The sequence below is a fragment of the Mastigoproctus giganteus genome, chromosome 4 (assembly GCF_048544385.1).
Source record: "Mastigoproctus giganteus isolate SK-2022 chromosome 4, ASM4854438v1, whole genome shotgun sequence".
Taxonomy (NCBI): domain Eukaryota; kingdom Metazoa; phylum Arthropoda; class Arachnida; order Uropygi; family Thelyphonidae; genus Mastigoproctus; species Mastigoproctus giganteus.
The window spans coordinates 225,840,456-225,860,489 of record NC_143578.1 but is presented as its reverse complement, the minus strand read 5'-3'; the positions used below and the strand labels follow the sequence as shown (position 1 = coordinate 225,860,489).

Here is a 20,034-nt window from a genome sequence, read left to right as displayed (position 1 = left end):
TTACATGTCGAAACAACCTGTGACAAGTATGTCATACCATACAGTGTATTGCGTGAGTGCCGTTGTCTTTCGCATAATTGCTTAAATATTTACTTTTTGATGTATTTAGGAGATTTGTCACCTAGACTACTGTTTTAGTCATATCTGTGCCGAAATATTTGAATTTTTGATATTAAATTAGCCAAATATTACTGCTTCACTTTACATTTCTGCATTTCTATATAAGAACGGACTTCTGCTAAACCCAGCATACACGCAGTGAGCAGACCCACAGCGAGGTTTTCCAACTGTTCTGATTTACAAATGCAAATCCCGTGGTCTTTTTTAAGTTAAACGAAGCAGCGAAAATTCCGCTTTAAACGTTTCATTGATTCGCTACATCATCGATTAATTTTATTGAATTAACAAATTCATTCTGTCAGTTCCACATTCTAACTCCACAAGTGAGAGAATTTTTAGTTTTTATGAAGAATGTGTCGTGAAGTGAAAGAAATGGGCTGACTATTATTACGTTGACAGCAGAATTAATGGCGAAATAATAAAACAATTTTTATTTTTATTTGTAGGCAATTCCAGAAATAAATCGATACGCTGGTGGTGAAGCCAAATTAAACTACAAATATAGATATAAATAAACGATACAAAATTAAATGGGCAAGAAACCTTAAGTATGTTAACAGTATCGTGAAGAATTCTAATTGATTAAAACAGTTGTTTCTTGTGGACTTGCTTTCCATACATATCCCTCCCTCCTCCAAATGATATTGCAATACTGCACAGCCCTTTATTTTGTAATATATTTTAGAAAAGTTTTCATATGTATTTGTTATTTATATATTGGTGTCACACGACACATGTCCTACTTTGGGCGTCACTTCCTTTTGGCAAGTATTTCAGGGTGTCTCGATTTCGAAATCTGAAAATATGGTAACAATACCTATACAAAAAAATCCGTGACAACTCCCATTACACGGTTATTACAAAGTGGCTTAACAACTTCGTGTCTGATAGCAGTATTGAAGTTAAAATGGATGGATAGGAAAAAACTCCACAATAATGAAGGATTATTTTTAACAATTAGTAGTTGTATCTTCCCCCTCCAGAGGCACTGCAGTAGCATTAACAAAATGGCGGATTACAGAGGTGTCGAAAATGCGCAATTTGGTGTTAGAAAACAAAGTCCGCAAAATCCCTCCTAGCAGAATTTCCGTGTATCAGTGGCACAGAAATTTTGGGAATAAGGGATGTTATGCGCCTTACCAAGAAAACAGAGAGACAGCTAGACGTGTGAGTGATGAAACAGTGTAGGAAATGAGACGTACGTTCAGAAGCCTGAGAAAATCAACATTTCAAGTCGTGAACTGAGTCTGCTGTAACCATAAACAACCGTTTGGAAAGTTCCATGGAAGCGTTTGCAGCTAAAGCCTTAACGCTATAACTAGTGCAAACAATCACAAACGAAGATAAAGTGAAGCGTAGCAATTTCTGTGTGGAAATGCAGGAAAGGCATGTAATGAAAACAACCTGCTCGAATGTATCGTGTTCCGTGATGATAAAACAATTTGTGTTTCATTTTCAAGTTAGTGGCTGTGTCAACACGCACAATGTTCGTGCTTGAGACACAGAAAAACCAGATGAATGCTTACTTGTACATGTTCGTGAAAGAACTTGTTCAAGTAAAAGCACAAACTCATTGATTGTCGAGTTTTTATTTTTTCATGAAAAAACGATCACTGCGGTTGTTTCTCTCGATATGGTAAACACTAGACGATTGTTTTTCGAGGAATGGCGCTCCACCTCATTATCAATTATCATCGAGAAGTGACAGCATGTTTGGGTATCATCCATCGTTTGGGTATCATTCATTGGCCTCCACGATCCCCAGACTTGACTCCAATGGATTTCTATCTTTTGGTATTTAGTGAAAGGTGACGCCTATTGACCACACTTACCAAAGAATATGGTTGAACTAAAGGTCAAAATCACTGCTTTCATAGCAAAGGTAACCCTTGAAACTGCGTAAATCGTGCGAGGTCCCTGATTTTCGGTGGAATGTTTGTCGAATAATTGCTGGTGCCCATTATCGAAGATATCGAAGGTACCCATTATTGTAGCTCATCAGACTGTATGCGTTCCTCTTTAATTTGATGTACAAGTATTTGCCTTCCTTCAGTATCTAAGATTATTGTGCTTACAAATGTTTAAAGTTGTTAAACTACTTTGTAATAACCCTGTATTATGGTGATTCAAAAGTAGACTGTTCTCTTTGTTATCTTTGCTGAGAGAACACTTGCAGCAAATAACCAGTAAGACGCTCCTACATATTATTTTATATGAAAAACAAACAATTCAGTACAGTAGTATCATTTACAATAGTAATTAATAATTTAATGAAAACAAGAAATTGAAATGGTTTTAATTTAACCACTTTAAAATATACTAGTATTTCAAGATAATTAATTTATGAAAAATATGAGAATTATTACGTTCGGGCTAGTGATTGGTGGCCAGTACAGTTATTTCACTACTAAATATGCGTAATAATATTATTATTACTCAAAACAAATTTATGTTTTCATGAAGTGTTTTGAATTGAACTACTCTTTAAACAAATGGCATGGGAAAGATAATGATCATTTATTTAAAAGATGAAACATTGATATAACACTTCCTAATCAGAACTTACTGTTCTCCCAGTCCTCGTGTTTTTCATAATTTTGTATAGGCCATATCTATATATATATCAATTTTTACTAAATTATGACAATGGTATTATAAAGGAAATTAAATTGCCCGATTATTCTGCTCAGTAGTCAAATATAGAGTTAGCATATGGAATAAATTCCTTTATAGGAATAAAATACATATTTAGATTTCCTTTTAGTAAGATGTATCAGTAAATGCAAATCCTTATTACCTTAACGTTATTCATTATAAATTATAAAGAAATATAGAAAACTTACTTCAGTATGGTTTCATGCATGGCCAGAACTGAAACAAACAAATGCAATTTTAGTTATTAAAAATATTAGTAAATCTGAAAGAGCTAATTTTTTAAAATTTTAATTATTAAAAATTAGTACAAGTGAAACATATTAAAACTTGGAGCAATTACGCAGAATAATATGCCTTTAATAACTTAAGAAATTATGTCCACCGAAGTTTGTTTTCCCCAAAAATATTACTTTAGTACTGAAATGTTAAATTTCATTAAGTATTTTGCCGATATTATGTTATTCTTACTGTACGTGGATGCCACAGCCGTGTTTCTTACGTAGTGAGGCGCTTTATGGCCTAAGTTGCCCATTCGTCAGAAAACACCACCACAACAACAACAACTTACGCAGCGTTGAGAAAACTAAGTTTGCTACTTCGTGCACTGATCTCATATTGTGGCAGCACCTTCGTGACAAGCTGATTTGGTATTGCACTACTTTAAATAAAGCGCACTGCTCCAGTGGAGAAGTGTATTACTGATTTATTTAAAGTGTTTGCGATTGCCTAGACTCGAGTGTCGACTCTGTTAGGAGTCTCAGCGGTGAGTAAGTAGGCAACGTGAAGACCAAGGCAACTTGTGAATGGGTCACCACAATATGAGATCAATGCACTAAGTAGCAAACTTAGCTTATTCAACGCTACGCAAGAAAAACGGCTTTGGCCGCCAAAACTGATAAATCTTAGCCTTCTAACCATCTGTTTTTACGAAGAAATCTTGGTTTACTGAATTTCTGAACAATTATAAATGACATATTAGTAAATGGTAGCTAAAAATTAATTGCTTTAATAAAAAAGGATTACCAGCATTCTTCGTTACGTTAACTTACAGTTGAGTGGGTTTGAGCATGCAAGTGGTGTAGAGGAAGTCGCTCAATCTTGCTACATTAGTAAGAATAAATAAATAATCTCTTAACCCAGTTTAGTTTTTATTGTGTCAAACAAGTTCAGTGGATTCCAAACTATGCAGATAATTTGCCCTTATAATACATTAGTAACTTTTCTTAAGTATTTCAGTTAAAAATCTCTGTACATATCCCAGGACAGCAACATGCTAGAAGGGCTAATCCGTTACAACCATTTTTGTTTAAAAAAATCGCACAGTGGTTGTAATTACCATTACTCTCGCACCTGATGGAAAAGGCCCGAATTCGGATTCCGTCAATGACGTGAGGAATTATGGGCTTTTCCAAAACGTGGCTGATTAGTCGGTCCCGGATAGGGGTTGCATGGTTTTATCTCCCGGATACTTGGGGTTTTCGTTCAGCCGAGAAGCGGTCGTCCGTTAAAAAAACAAGCAGTGATTCAAAGAATTTATTTAACAACTCTTTCAAATTTGAAGGGCGCAATCCGGCTGAAGGATCATTTCTAATGGATTGCGTCCATCAAGGATTGTTTCCATCGATCAACAAACAGAAAACCGACCTGAAGAAATATATATTTTCCGACCTAGTGGTCGTGCAGGAATAAACAATAACATTTTTTTTATAATATACCTCACAGTTTTAGTTGCTTTGGCTCTTAACACACACATTGCCACATCTTTAACTTAAGTCATAATTACATTTAAAGCCATTATAGCAGCTAGAAATACATATCATCAATTCCAAAGTCAAAGCAGAGTATAACCAGTGCATCTTCCAGCATCTGTATCCTATATTTCTCTTGCGTGATGAATGTGAGTGAGTCGATCAGAAGGTTAGTAAATATGTCTAATTTATTATTTACAGTTAACCTCAGTGACATTATCATTGAAGTTAACTGTGATAAGCTTCTTAAACTGATAAACTGAATATCTCGCCTACGAACTTCTCGAAAGTGATTTGCTTTTTTTGTAATCGGATCATCTTTCATCAATCACAAATCGCAACTTCATTCCGTCATTGTCAGCATTTAGGGTCGCAGCTTTAAATGTTAGAGCTACTTTGTAATTCTATCCTCTTTTTTCTCTTTCTCCCCCGCCCCTTTGTGTTGGTACACACGGACGTCTGTTAAATGTATATTATATGAAATGTGCTTATGCGTACAAAAGTTGCTTTTATTTGTATGCGACGAAACAGATGAAAGCAATTCCAAATGAAAATTTAAGAAGTTTAGCAGAGGGCGTCACTTCAGAACATCAATGTAATTAATTACAATTGAACATTTCTGTAATTATAATGACTGAAAGTATACTTACTCTCTGGTGTAATCCGGTCTTTTCTTGGACATCCAGACAAGCTGTTGAAAAGTTTATCAGAAAATCTATTAAAGAATACTTACTGCCTTATTAATTTATTTTAGTATGTAGCTCTATATCAAAATAAGATTTGTATGTCTAAGCCAATTGGAGATATTCAAACTTTTGCAGTTACTCATTTAGTATTTGTAGGAAATCTAATACTTCATTAAAAAATTACATACCTGCGGTGGTGTGAATAGAGTCCCGTTACATGCCCGGTGCCATTGCATCCTGGAGTAGGACATTTACTATCTGAAATAATAAAAAAACAAAGTGCCATTTAAAATGTCGAATAGTTATGTGGCATTGTTGAGAGAAAAAAAGAATTTATGTTAAAGATCGTTTGATCTGTTGGTTGCTTAGAAATTACTCAGCAAAGACAAAGAGAAGTTAGTATATTGTTTCTAAATCGCGCGCAGTCAATGGCCAGAGTTTCCTCTCTTAACCGGAGTTCTCAAGGAGGGAAAAACCAAGCACCTCCCGCCTTTACACCGATTACATCGCCTGCGATGTTAAAACCGCATCTAAAAAGATCCTCCCACTCGAACGGAACAAGGAGTCATGCCTTTTCCATTGGCTATAGAAACAGCAGTCAAAGCTCCATGCTAGCCTCGAGGTCTTTTTCTGTTAACATGCAGAAGCTGTTTAAGAAGAATATTAAATTTATGTTTAATTCAGTCGACAAAGCCTTATTATAAAGTATTATATCTCATGGTCTTCGAAGAGCATTTGCATAATATTGATAACATAGAAGTTTATTGCCGTTGAGGTCACAGTGATGACGATGTCTGTTCTTCCCTTGCACCACCTTTGTTCAAATGAATACCATCTCTACAAAATAAATTCCTTTCTCCTACAAATGCGGGCCACGCTGATAAAATTTTTCCCATTTAGAGCCTTGCAGATTCCCTCAAGTCTTGATTTAACCACAGTACAAAATATAAGCGTAAATTTTGTTTATTTATATATTTCTGTATACAAGAAATTTATTTTGTGTTTTCTCTTTTTGTGTGAACGGATCGATGCGTTTTTTTCTTCTCTTTCTCAGTTTTCTTGTTGTTGATTTCATAATCGACTAATTTGCATATAATCATTATTTCGATTATTGATCATTCGATTATGCTCGTTAGGAGTATGCTCACAGGCCGATATGCATGTTTTGAAAGCTAGAAAAAAATCCTAAATAACCGTGTTTATCGAGATAAGATATGCACCAATAATACTGACTTAATTTTTTTAAGTCAGTATTATTGGTATGTAGCTATTTTTTTAACAGCTAGGAATTTAATCCATTGACTGAATTTTATTTAATGTCCATAAATGAACAAATATATATTGTTTCGTTTATGACATTCTGTTTATTTTATTTGATGAGATTTTATAACTTTGTATGCCAATTGTAAAATTCTTTTACAATTGGCATAGTTATTGCTAGATTAAAGTTTTTACTTTATATTTCATGTGCTACAAACTGTATTTGTTGAAGGAATATAATAACAGAAAAAGAATATTTGAGATACAGCCATCACTTAATGAAGTAAATAACCTTCACATAAGTTAAATAAGCTTCAAATACTATATTTATTTGAAGACTAGTATTTCTAAGTTGTTTTGTCATCTTTAGAAAATTCAAATGAATAAAACGAATGCGTTTAGTGTTCTTAGATTCAAATCAGCTATTGCATTCAAATTGGTCAATTTGTCATTGAACAAACAAGAAAAACTTGCAGATGGCAACTTTCTGTAAGAAATTTTTTTAAAAAAAATTCTAGTACTGTTCTATATGATGATTTTCCTAATTCTCTACATGCACCTATTCTATCGTGAATGAATTCAGTTTAATGTGATCTATCACTTTTGTTTAATTTATCTATGCTATCCTTGAAAAATGAGGAATTTTTCGCGGACTGTTTTCCTCAAAGTCAGCTGTATACATTCTCAAGTGTCAAGATAAAGGAAGTTTTGCAGCGTAGATTCGACAATAGTACACAGCGACATGCTTTAAAGGATTGCATGCGGAATTCGGAATAGGGTGAACAGAAGTAAACAAAACAGCGAGAGAAATGTGGATAGCTTGTATAGCAGATTGGGCTTCTTCATAGAATGTCAGAGTTGCAGTGCGTATCAGCTTAAGGGAACCCTTTAGGCCGAGAAATAACATCAGCATAAAAGTCTCGCGGACTACACGAAACCCAACTTCCTAGTTGCGCGCGCATCCATGTGAGAGATTTTGTTTCGGCACGACCAGAGTTTTTATCAACTTATGTTGTTTGAACTAGTTGGTCCTTTAGGCAGATAGTGTTCCCCCCTTACCTTCGGGCAGTGGAGACATCTCTACATGCAAATACATTTTAGATCATATAAAGATATATTATCACTCTTCTTTTTCTGGAATTCTCTTCAGAAATACCATATAGCTAGAAACTTCAAGTTGCTTATATGCAGATTTAGTTTTAAGTTTCGCATTCAGGACCAATTTATTTCGTACTTGCAAATAGGCCCCATTTTATTCTCAAAATTGCAAGCTATGTATTTGTTATTAGCTGCTAAAATTATCCCACGAATTCATTTTAATTTTATTTATAATAACCAGCAATCGGCGTGACAACCAATCATTTCATATAAAATTGAACTTTGAAATATATTTCATGTTTCCAAGAGTAAAATACTAAACTTTTTGCTGAAATAAAATATTAATCCGAAAAGGGGAAAAACTGATATCGATGCAAATAGATGTAATACCACCAAAACAAAAGTTCAAAGTATAGGAAAAGTTTACTCAAAGCAAAAACAAGAAAAGAAAAAAATAATCTAATAACGGTATTACTACAGATAGAAATTATTCACCAGCCTAAAAAAGATCGGTACAGTATGAAGTTTGTAAAATCTGGTACCAAGAGAACTGTTGCTACAAAAAAGAAAGAAAGAAAGAAAAAAACGAGAGAGAGAGGCAGAGGCAAAGTATTTATACCTATGTACAATCAGCACACCTGAAAAAGTGCATGTGTAAAGTCTTATGTAACTAGCATTATTCAGGAATATCCCACAATGTATCCGGAAATTCCCCGCGATTGGCAAATTTTGAATATATCACTTACTCCCCCCCCCCAAAAAAAAGAAACAACTAGGTCTCGTAATATTTTATTAATTAAAAGAATAAAGAGCGTCATTCTTCAATGTATGCATTTTAAAATAAATAAATGAAATTTGCTTTTAATGCTTTTTAAAAATTATTCTTCTTATTAGAAGAAAAACGTTATCAGTAATGTGCGAATGGGAATGATATGAATATTCTGTTTTAATTTATTTTTTTTATTATTTATTACATCAGGCTAATGCAAAAAACGTGCATTATTTGGCCATACTAATACTAATGTGTATGTGGACATGTGTTGTGTCTTATATAGGCAGCCTAGTGTCTTACTAACACTGTCTCACTTTCCTGTATTGAACCTTTGTGAAATCCCACTGAATCTCCAGTCGGTGGGTACCGTTGCATTTGCTACTGCCCAGAATATGTGAGCGGGGGTTGGAGCCACCAACCTTTAGAACGATTAGTTACTATAATCTTTTGGGTTGTTACTGTCTTTATGATAAGGTTTAGCCATTGTGTGAGGAGCGGGATGGCCAAGTCCAGGTCACATTTCTCGAGGACCTCCCCATGGTATTAATTTTGTCAGATACAGACAGTTGTAAGCATTTGTGCACACTTGGATAAACCGAAATTTGAAGTTTTTAGATTGTCAACAGCAACAAGGGGATAATCAGATTGGAAACTGATTACTAGATTGTTTCCATAAGTACTGGTATGGAAGCGACGGGATCTGATTATTTCATCTGGTTGGTTCATGAAATGCCAGTGACATGCCTAGAGAGGCGTGAGAACTGTGTAAGGATGCCTTATGAGTTGCTGTAGTCTTTGTGACATGATTTTGACATTGTGTAAGGAGAATGACAATTCACAAGATTGTAATAATATGTGGGAATCCTGAAGTTGACGCAGACCAATAAGCTCTATCATTCAGCTGAACGATGGAGCTTATTGGTCATCGAACTAATTAGCTCATCGATGAGAGAATTTTCTATTCGTCTGGGATTGGCTAACTATTGCCCGGTTGAAGAGGACTTCAGAATTCCTCCATATGTCGACGGAAATCGAAACCATTTCTCTCCAAACAAATGGCAGACAGTGAGGTGTCATGACGACTGAGAAACTACGGTGGGTAACTGGCGATCAGTTGTTGGTTAGCCAAACGTGTATCATTGCTGTTAGCATGGAATGCAAAGATAACCGGCTTCTTTCTTGGGCGTTTTTAAAAGCATGGACTGCAGACTTCACGTGTCTACATATAACGTATTTATAGGGTAATGGAGTATGAGTGAAACAGATTTCAATCTGTTTCATGTGAGCAGAATGAAAAACCTAGAACAACTCATTGGTAGCCCAACTTTTCTGCTTGAACAGTTAACTACCAGTATAAGTGAAGAGGCCTTCAAGGAAGAAGTTCCCGAGTAGTGGAATAAATCTTAAAAAATAGGACTTTTCAAAGAACTGAAATTTAACTACTAAATTTCTAATCGCAAATTTTTAAGCTGTAGATGTAACTACAGGTAACATTTTAATTTGATTAGTATATAATTCAGATTCATCTAAACTATGAATCATTTCAAAAATTGCATTTTGAGAAAGAATACCGGAATTTATTTACAGTTCAGTGGCTTTAGGAAGTTTGAAAATTAAAGGTCACATTTCCGCAGAATATCTTTGACTTTTTCTCTTAAAGTGATAAGATTTTGTCACTGTCGGGTCTGTTCCTATATCAAGCAATTGCCTTTGTAAAGTGTATCTGTCGATACGGGTAGCACAATGACTTTGTATAAACTATTAATTAATAATTAAATAATGTTGTTTGTAGCAATGTCCTACTTCTTCACCTCAGTTACTTGCAGCTACTCTTTGACATGATACATTTAATAGATACGACATGGAACTGGTGAATATTGGGTAAGATTCACTACAAAGTTAAGTCTGCACTTTTCAGGCAAAGAATTTTGAGTTTTGTTTATGCACATTATTTATCGAGTATCTCTTAAAATCCATGCAAGTAATAGAAAACAACATGTTTCTATCAGAGAAACTAGGAACAGTTTTTTCTTTTGCACTATTGTTTATCACTCTTCCTGCGGCAGGGTAGAAAGACTATTATGGATTGCATGACTTTCAGAAACAGATAACGCACCTCCACCATAGTATCATCGGATGCTAAATATAATGACGGTTTTGCCTATCGTTTCCACTAGGCCTCGCTATGCAATTAACGATACACGGGCAACAACACGCACTACTGTTTTCAACTTTAAATAGAGTAAAACAGACTGTTATGTAGTTAAGCAATCGATACGGGTGTTTATCCGCTTTGCAGCACACAGATACGGTGCTTGACTTAAATTATAAGTACTGAAGTCGATACGGGTATCGTTACCGCAGTTTTTCGTATATCAATATACAGTAATGTATGAAACTAATTGCTATTTTTTAGCGGTTATTAGTTTGAAATATATTCTATGAAAATAAATATTTCCAGGATGAAATAGAACGAACATTGAAAGTTATGTTAACGTAATATCCATTTGAAAAGTATAACATAATGTTTATGAATTGAAATAAATTACAGAAAACGGTCACTCTTATAGTTATATACAGCGAAAGCTAGCAAATTTTCGGCTGGCTGAAGTTCTTTGTCCTATTTTCAATCTGAAGACAAAGAGAATTTGCACATAATTAAACTTTTTGCCCTTCCCAACAAGTGATTCTTTTTTTCTTTCTCCATGGAGTTCCGGCACTCTTAAACTTCTTTGCCGTCAACCGATATGACGAATCGCCAGTAAAATTAAGTCGGAGTCAGGAATCGAAGCTGAAAATTTTACGAAATGGAACATTCGTTAATAAAATATCTGTACGGCTTTACCGATGCGTGTGACAAACCAGAACGGTTTTACAATGCACTCCGTCCATTTTGAGCCCTTGAACGGAGTTGATCAATTTGCAAATAACTGTCCAGTCATCTTCTGCAAATTGAAAGAACCTCTCTGTCAATGATATTCTGTAAAAAAAAGGCCAAGTTATTGTCAGTCTCATCACAGCTCTGGTTCTCCTCATCCCAGTGTCATTTGATCCTTGGCTTACTATTGTCTTGAATATTATTCATATCCTTTAATCTACTCAAAAATGCATCATAAAGTAGAAGTAAAAACAGTGATAGTTCTAATGTGCGAGAGTATATTAATGTTAGAGTATTTTATTTTTTCTTTCAGTTTAAAGCATACATTCATGCTCCAGGACAGCAACATTCTAGAACGGAATTTTTCTTTTTTGATTTTGCAGCCTGCCTTTATATGTATTAAATATGAAGAGCTGGAGTAACCATAAGACAAATGGGGTAGTATTCATGCACACACTGTTTTATCCACAATTAATTAACAAAGGGCGAAGTCTATATTTAGATTTTCTGTACAGACATCATTGATAGATATTTTGGGTGATTAGTGAATTCTTGGGTGAAACAAGTGAGTTGTTTGAAATGGGATGCAGTTTGTCACAAAATTTAATTCTCCATAAAAGATGAAGTTCGTAATGAGATTATATGCCAATGACAATCCTGATAACTAATGACGTAATCGAAATTGGAACTTGAACACCACATCCACAAACTTCGGATGTCATTGGAAATAAATATGAATGTCAAAATAAGTCATACATTAGACAAAATTGAAAATATTGTACAAAAAGATAATGCTGTATACGAATATATAACTTTTTATGCTCGTATTTTTAATTAATGACGCTTGTTTTAAAATAAACTCTGTTAATTGTTGCAACCGAGCTTAGAGAATTAACAGGTACTGTTAAAAGCGAATATAAATTTTGTGATGTACGGATATTACAAGGTGATTCCAAAGAGGAGAAACTCAAATATCAGTAATTAAAATTTATTAGGTCTTTTACTAACGGATTATACAATCAAGTAATCTATAATAAATATAACGATAATTCGTACAATTTTTGATTTATTTGGTACTGGTGAATCGTGATATATATATATATATATATATATATATATTTTTTTTTTTTTTTTCCTAAATTCAGGTTTACATTCACATAAGATTTTGAACAAAAATGTTTTTCAATTTTCAGACACCATCAAACAGGGAAAATGCATGATGGCTTCTTCACAAACAAACCTAGATGAGTTCATAGATGAGTCTGCGTAAGTGCACTCTAACAGTCACTGCTCTACATGCAGAAGCATAACGTGTTGCCAACGGTGTAGTTTTGCAAGAATTGCGATGTATGTTTATGTGATGTATATAATAGCAGTTTCATTTTGGGTTGCCCGAATTTTTGAATCGTTCTCTAGTGATATTACATTCTTTTGTTTTACAATAAAACATGAACATCACTTAGTAGTTAGTGATGGCAGAACGATACTCTTCTGTATCATCTGCTGTCAAAAATAAAGAACAAACAAATAAAAAAATATTTAACTCCCAATAGTTTATTCTTTGACTGGATCAAATTTTCTTACGTCCAGTCCACAATTATCTTTCTTTAATTTAAATATGTGTTACATTGTGTGCTTTATCCTAGAAAGAGAAAATATTCCATTGCTAGGTTTGCCAAACTCTTTTCAGATATTAAACATCAAACATTAAATTAATTAAATATTTCAGATATTAAACATCAAACATCTCTTTTCAGACATTAAACATCAGGTTTCCACTTAGATGCTTAGAAACAACAAGGGCCCTAACACAGAACCCCTAAGGGCCACACTTATAACACTGGTCTATTCGGAATATTATATATTTCTAACCACTCTTTGCCTTCTATCAGTTAACCAACCGCTTATCCGCTGTTGCAACTATTCCCCATTATTGCACTCCACTCTATAACTTACACTGTCTCATTAAGAACAAAATGTTCCTGTGGGACTGTATGCAACTACCAACACGATGCGCAATTAATTAATGATAGTTTTACGCTGTGGTCGTGACATACTGGACTATGGAGCCTTTAATATATATATATATATATATATATGTGTGTGTGTGAGTGAGAGAGAGAGAGAGAGAGAGAGAGAGAGAGAGAGAGAGAGAGAGACGTTGACAAGCAGATAAGTGTCTGTTTTTGCTTTCGGATGAGTCTGTGCAACTGTTTTCCATTCACGGATTAGTAGTTTCCTGATTGAGATCCTTGAGGCCTTTAACGAAACGTTTCAAACAAGAATCATTATCACAAATATCCTTTGACCTAGGACAAAATCAAATTTATATGTATATCTTTAAAATAGCAAAAGAATGATGATTTAATGAATAAATGAGAAAAATATGTCTATTTTATTTATTGTAGGTGTGGCATTCTTCCTTTGGCGAGTGTGAGGGTGCGTCTTCTTGGGCAAGGAGTTGTACGTTTTCACAGCTAAGGGTGAGTGTTACTTTCATTTCTTTTTTGCATTTTTTTTCTATGATTTTATTTTAATTACATTATTGGGATATATTGATATCCATGTAGCAGAAAAAGCACCTTTCAAGTATTATCCTAATTATTGCTGTATTAATTTCGTGGTATATTTGTTATTTTTCATAATAGTAAATATTTACCCACTTTTTTAGCTAAATTGATTGGTATTTTTGAACCCTCCTTGTTTTTTATCAATTTTTTTAAGACTCAAGAAGCTGACTTAAAAGCTGACCCCTGGTCGACACGGGAGGAAACTTTTCGCATTCTGGTACCATTCATAAAAAATTGTGATTTCGTTTTTCTTCTTTTTGCTAGTGAAGAAGTTAGTGAAGTCAATGCTGTCTAAGTATCTTTTAAGATCCCTTATTGTTTGCCTGCTCGTTACATTGAAGTGTAGTTTCTTGCTTTTTAGAGGTAACACAATTTTTAAAATCATCTGCATATGCAAGGAATTGTTTACAGTTTTGAGCTAAAATTGGAGCAAGTGCCATTGCAAAGAGGATAGCGGAGAAGACATCCCCTTACTGCACTCCTCTGATTACACGATAAGCTGCTGTTTTATTTCCGTTAATTGCTGTAACTTGTCTTTCCTGAAGGATATCAGTTAGAGCGCTTAAGATGCTTCCCGTATGAAAATGCTCCTGAATTAATGTGAGAGCTAGGATAGATATGTTGCCAAAGGATGCTGACATCCATGTTTGCTATATCTGTAGTAGTATTTCCATTAAATTTGTTACAGTTGATCTTCGCAGAACAACAGAGGATAAGTACTCTGGTCTGTTCCCAAAACCATGCTGATTGACTGTGTTTAAGATTGTCATTTCGAATACTTTTTGCAGAGAGTATCCAATGGCGATAGGCCCTAAATCGTTACTGGATTTAGGGCTGTTGATTTTGGAACAGGTTTCGTATAATATCTTTTCCGTTATTTTGGAAGAACACTTTCTTTTAATATTCTTTGGAAGACGTTTTGTTCCTATCTAAGACTTGTGAACGTGGTGTCGCTTGATAAGGAGATAACTGTGTTTACGTTTAACTTCTATTAATCACTGAAAAATAAGTAAAATTCAATTAATTTAAGAATAAAAAAACAAACAAATTAATGCGCCGGAAATATAACTCACTGCATATGCTAACTAACTTGTTTGTTATTTTTTCATTTTGTGGATTATCCGATAAAATTTATTTCCCAAATATCCCAGATATTGGGACTCGATTAGTGTCGACCCTCTAATTTTGATAAATTCACTGGTATTAATAGATCTGTCGTATAATGTTATGTATTAGAAATCTTTTTAGAAATCTTTATTGCATTAATAATAATACAAATGGATACATTGCAATGTTGCCCTTCACGGCCACAAGGCCAGGGGTTAACAATGATAGTACAATATGTAAGAAAAAGAAATTAATAAATTAAACATAAGAAAATACATATGTGGACGAATAAAAGTAATTACAACTCAACACTCAAAGTGTAATACAATCATATACATCACACTGTACAAAGAATATATAGGTGAAAAACTGAAAGGTTATTAAGCCATCTTCATGTCATATTGCTGGCTTGTGGCATTAAGGCGTGCTTCGAGGGGAAGGATCAGGGGCAGGGAAGTACAATTTAAGGATGCGCCGTCTGTATTCCCTGTCACAAGAAACTTTATTAAGGTTTTCATGTGCCAATCCATGTGCCATTTCATGTGCCAATCCAAAGATTGGTACATGAAAGTAGCTGAAATGACATAAACCTATCGGATAGGTGGAGACGACTGAGATGTGGGCATAGAGTTGGAGTCGCTCTAAGGGAAGGCTGAGAGACTCTCCAAGAGCATAGATGCCAGAATGATGATGCGAAAATCTTGCCAGTGATCATTTTTACTGTTGCGGTAAGGTGTTTCACCCTAATCGGCGTGGGAAGCCTGTGAATTTTTATCAAACTGGCCATTTAAGTTGTCCTTAACTGTGGAGGAAGTTTGTTTGTTTATGGCCCATTTTAAGAGCCAAAACTCAGGAGAAAAGAGTGGTCGAATTGTGCTAGGCACAGCAGATGCCCTTACCTCTGCAGCATATAGAAACGGAGAGTATACTGTGGTTTTTATATACCTTCTTGTAGTCGTTACTTCATTAATATAAGGCAAATGCTGTTTGGCCATCCATCAGAGTCGAGCTGCCTGGGTGAGCATCTTTTCCATGTGGTTACCAAAGCAGGATCAGGAGCTTAGGATCAAAAACAACCCCGAGATCAGTATGTTTATTGACGATGGGAATAGAAGAATTACATAGTGTTGGCTGAATATAGGAAGGTGTTTTCTTTAATGAGAATATCATAAATTCAGGCTTTTCTCTGGATTTATTTTTAATCCGAACTGGTTGAGGTAGTTTGCAAATTCCAGGAGTATATTGTTAATTAATGATGTTATCACAAGAAGATCTTCGTGTGGATAAATCAGTGTGAGGAGTTTCATATCATCAGCATAACATAAAGTACCATGCCTGGACTCAACAAGCGGAGAGATAAGCGCTGTAAACAAGAGCCCAGAGAAGACACCGCCCTGTGGCACTCCTGCAGAGACACATCGCTCGTATGTTTGACCGTGGGCAGTAAGCCGGATTATTCTATTTTGAAGGAGTGAAGTGAGGAACTGTAGAGTGTCTCCCTTGATTTGATAATGATCTGAAAGTAGCTTCAGCATTGCAGGAACGTTTATTGAGTCAAAAGCTGCTTCGAGGTGACTGCAAGCTCTGCATGAGATTCAAACGCAGAGATGATAGAGCTGGTGGTGGCTAAGAGATTAGTTACAGTGGATCTATGAGGAAGGGAGTAGTGGATTTGATGAGGCTGATGTGGAAGAAGTTTAGTTAGAACGGGGAGAGAAGTACCTTCTCTAGGAGTTTTAGAAGACTTGAGGCGTTGATGATTGGCCGGTAATGCTTAAGAAGAGTAGGAGATTGAATTTTGGGTATAGGCTTCACAAGGTAGATGTTCCACTGCTGGGAAAAGAAATGACTTGATAAAAGAGCATTAAAATAGTTAGGAGGAGACCCAAAATGTATGGGCTAATTCATTTAATAATGAATTGAGGTATTCCATCTGCACCTGCCTTAGCAGAAGCCGATGTAGAATTTATGGCAGCAATAAGCTGTTCCCTGGAGATTGATACTGCAGACAGCGTGTCGGGGGGGGGGGGGGAATTCCAGTTGTTGGTGTCTGAAGATCAGCACATTGTTCCAAGTTCCAGGCAAATCTAGATATAAAGTCAGGTTCAATGTTTAGAGGGAAATCAGAAGGCCGTTCGAAGTAGGGAGTTTTTCCTCTACGAAGGGTAGTATCCATATAATTCTTAATTGCTTGAGATTTCAGCTTGTTGGATGTTGCACGGACTCTAGAGTAAGCTATCCTGTCTTGAACACTTTGCGACTGCTTCCACATTTTGTGTAGTTGCTGTTTTAATCTGAAGCTCATATTAAGATGGGGAATCCACCATGCTCGAGACTGAGGCATAATAGAAATTCTCTTTGATGCTGAAAATGTCGCAATCGTCTTAAGCCAATCAGTAAGCAAATTCACTGCAATTCCAAGATCACAGTTTTCTAGGACTGACCACGGGATGGCAGAAGCAGCCTCGACACATTTAGCAATGCTCAAAAATCTCGGATTAACTATTACTCTGGTATTAGTTGAATTCACAACATTGAAGTGTGGAGCAGATATGTGTAAAATAACAATAATTGGCTCGTAGTCCGAATTAAAATAAGTCTCGGCAGGTAATCAGGTGTGCAAGGAAAGGAGGCAAGGATGAGATCTAATTGGTTGTTACCTCTGGTTGGGAGGTGGTTGATCATTTGTAACCTTGTACAAGATAGGTCTGATAGGAGCATTTTCTGAAAGTTAGCTAGCTGGGGAGGAAGATTAAAGTCTCCACAGACAAAGTGCAAGGCTGAAGGATGAAGCTGGTTAATAATCCAGTTTGATATTTCATTGATGGCGTCATATGAAGGTGCTGGGGGTGTATATATATAGCAATTACGTCTATGAGGACGCTATGGTAGCTAAGAGTAACAGCAAGAGCTTCATATGCTGGTGTTTTGCTAGAAACTTGATGAACAAGTAAGGCCTGTGAGCTCTTAAAGAAAATGGCAACACCGCCTCATCTTTGGCCGACTCTAGAAGTAAACGCTGATTTATACGCAGCTGGAGTACAAGATATAAAAACTTCTTGGTCTTTATCAAGCCAGGTCTCTGTGACACCTGATATCGATATCACTAGCGAGCAGAATTTGATCAATGGTATCCAGTTTATTGCGGAGGCTTCTAACATTCTGGTAAAAGACTCTGATTGTGCAATTTTTATGGATTTTTTTAAGCGAAAAGTATATTAAGTTGCGCTAACATTAGTCAAAGAATCTAATTTCCATTTACTGCCTTCGCGTCTAATCCAGTGGTTTTTTTTTTTTTTTTCGCATTGGGGCTGAGTTTTATTTCCTAGAAAACCGGGTTCTTCGTCCGGAAAACCGGCAGACTATCAAAGAATACACGTGTCTGTCTTACAGACACAATATACACTACTAATACCTCATGGCGTTACTGTCTTGGCGCTTAATACACTTGCACCACTCCATTTAATAGGGAAGCTTCACCCAGTCGAGAATGACTGAGCGGAATATGGATTAAGAAAAAGAAGATAATGGTATGAAATTATTTTATTTTGACAATAGCGGCATCTTATCTAATTATTTCCATTTCTCTGTGATTATGAGTAACTCATAGTTTGACGATCAAAAAGAAAAGATTAGCGAAAGGGAATCGAAAAGTTCTGATCATTCTGAATGGCAGATATTCGAGAGGAGTTTCCATGCCGCAAGGATCGTGATTTTGTTAATTTCGTATATTATGAAAATCGCTAATTATTAAAAGTTTTGATATTGTCTTTAAGTTAAACAAACGAGTTCCCGATTATTTCTTTCATCGTATTAGGCAATGGATATATCCGCTGTTTCGTGTTCATGTTTCCTACGCTATATAATTTAATCATTATGTCATAAAGACATCACAAATGGTATCCGTACACAATAAAGCCTCGAAGCGCTGTAATAACGAAAGAGGGAGGTTCACATTTTTCTGACCGTGTCTTCGTTAGCTGTCTAAACAAATCGATTGTAGCGCGAAATGCCTGTTCACAAGATAACAGTTAATCTTTTGTTTTCTGTCTTTAAGGTTAATATATTTAATTACGGCACCTAGCTGAAAGGATGTTATCTAAAATAGGAAGAATTCGCAGAAGACTAAAAATTCCTTCCCATTCGGAGGAAGCAAGATTAGAGTTATTAATGAAATGAAACAGGTACTTTTTATCGGAAATCGAAAGATACAATTCAAGATAGCTTTCGGAAAATCTTAGCTTTGGTAATAAGAAATTTCGACATGACAAATGATAGGGGAAGGCCAAACATTCCGTTTATGGAGAGTTGCCAGTTGGCTGCATAATGGTATTTTGAAATTGATGTATTAATTTCATTATCGACTACTTCGGTACCACAATTGAAAACTAGACAGACTGAAGAAACTGTAATATAATTTATTAAACTTATTCTGTAAACTTATGATTTCTTTAATATGCTGAAACGCATATTAAACAAATGTCATGAAAGATGACAACTAAATCAAGAGTATGAATGTGGATCGGAGTATATTAATACCTTACTTTTACATAATCAAAAAGTATTCCTGAATTAGATAGATAACTTTTTTTGTCAAGTTACAAAAATTGTTTGTTTGAATTTTGGTATGGAAAGATCAAAAATGTTTCTCTTTTAATTTCAAGTTAAAAAAAAGCAGGATTTATCAGATAATTATCCACTCTATTTTAATTATGATATTTAAACACCTTTGTTTAATAATTGCCATCCCCATTTCGATGACTTTATCCATCAATGTAATTCCAGTTGTCGTTTTCTTACAATCCTTATTGGATTGTAATAAAAGGTGTTAAAACAGTATTATTATACGAGGTGTTTATAATGTCCTATTTCAGTGAAATAATGGTTTTTATTGCAGAATCCCATGAAGATGACTACAAGAACGTGTGACGGTAGTAACATTGCATATTCAAGGAAAGAAATGTAACCAAGTCAGACGTTTGAAGGAAATTCTCCTGTCAGGTCGTAAAGATCAGAATTGTTGAATAAATTCAAAAGAACAGGATCTCTAAACGATGAAATCATGATTCGTCATTAACAGATTCCTTTATTTGTAACAATTTGAGTACTGCCTTCTCCGTGGGAAATGGCTTATAAAATT

General features: G+C 35.2%; 1 protein-coding gene across 3 annotated transcripts in view; it reads right to left on the bottom strand.

Annotated features, from left to right (window-relative positions):
• Positions 1 to 20,034, bottom strand: part of LOC150087442 (uncharacterized) — a 667,812-nt gene that overhangs the window by 215,305 nt on the left and 432,473 nt on the right. For all 3 annotated transcript variants that reach the window (XR_016546883.1, XM_090372072.1, XM_090372073.1), the window contains exons 10-12: positions 5,398 to 5,467; positions 5,174 to 5,214; positions 2,964 to 2,991 (exon numbers count right to left, since the gene is read on the bottom strand). Coding sequence is in view for 2 of the 3 variants with exons in the window: in XM_090372072.1 (XP_090228198.1) it covers positions 2,964 to 2,991; positions 5,174 to 5,214; positions 5,398 to 5,467 (139 nt within the window). In the remaining variant the exon portion in view is untranslated. The remainder of the gene's footprint in view (positions 1 to 2,963; positions 2,992 to 5,173; positions 5,215 to 5,397; positions 5,468 to 20,034) is intronic.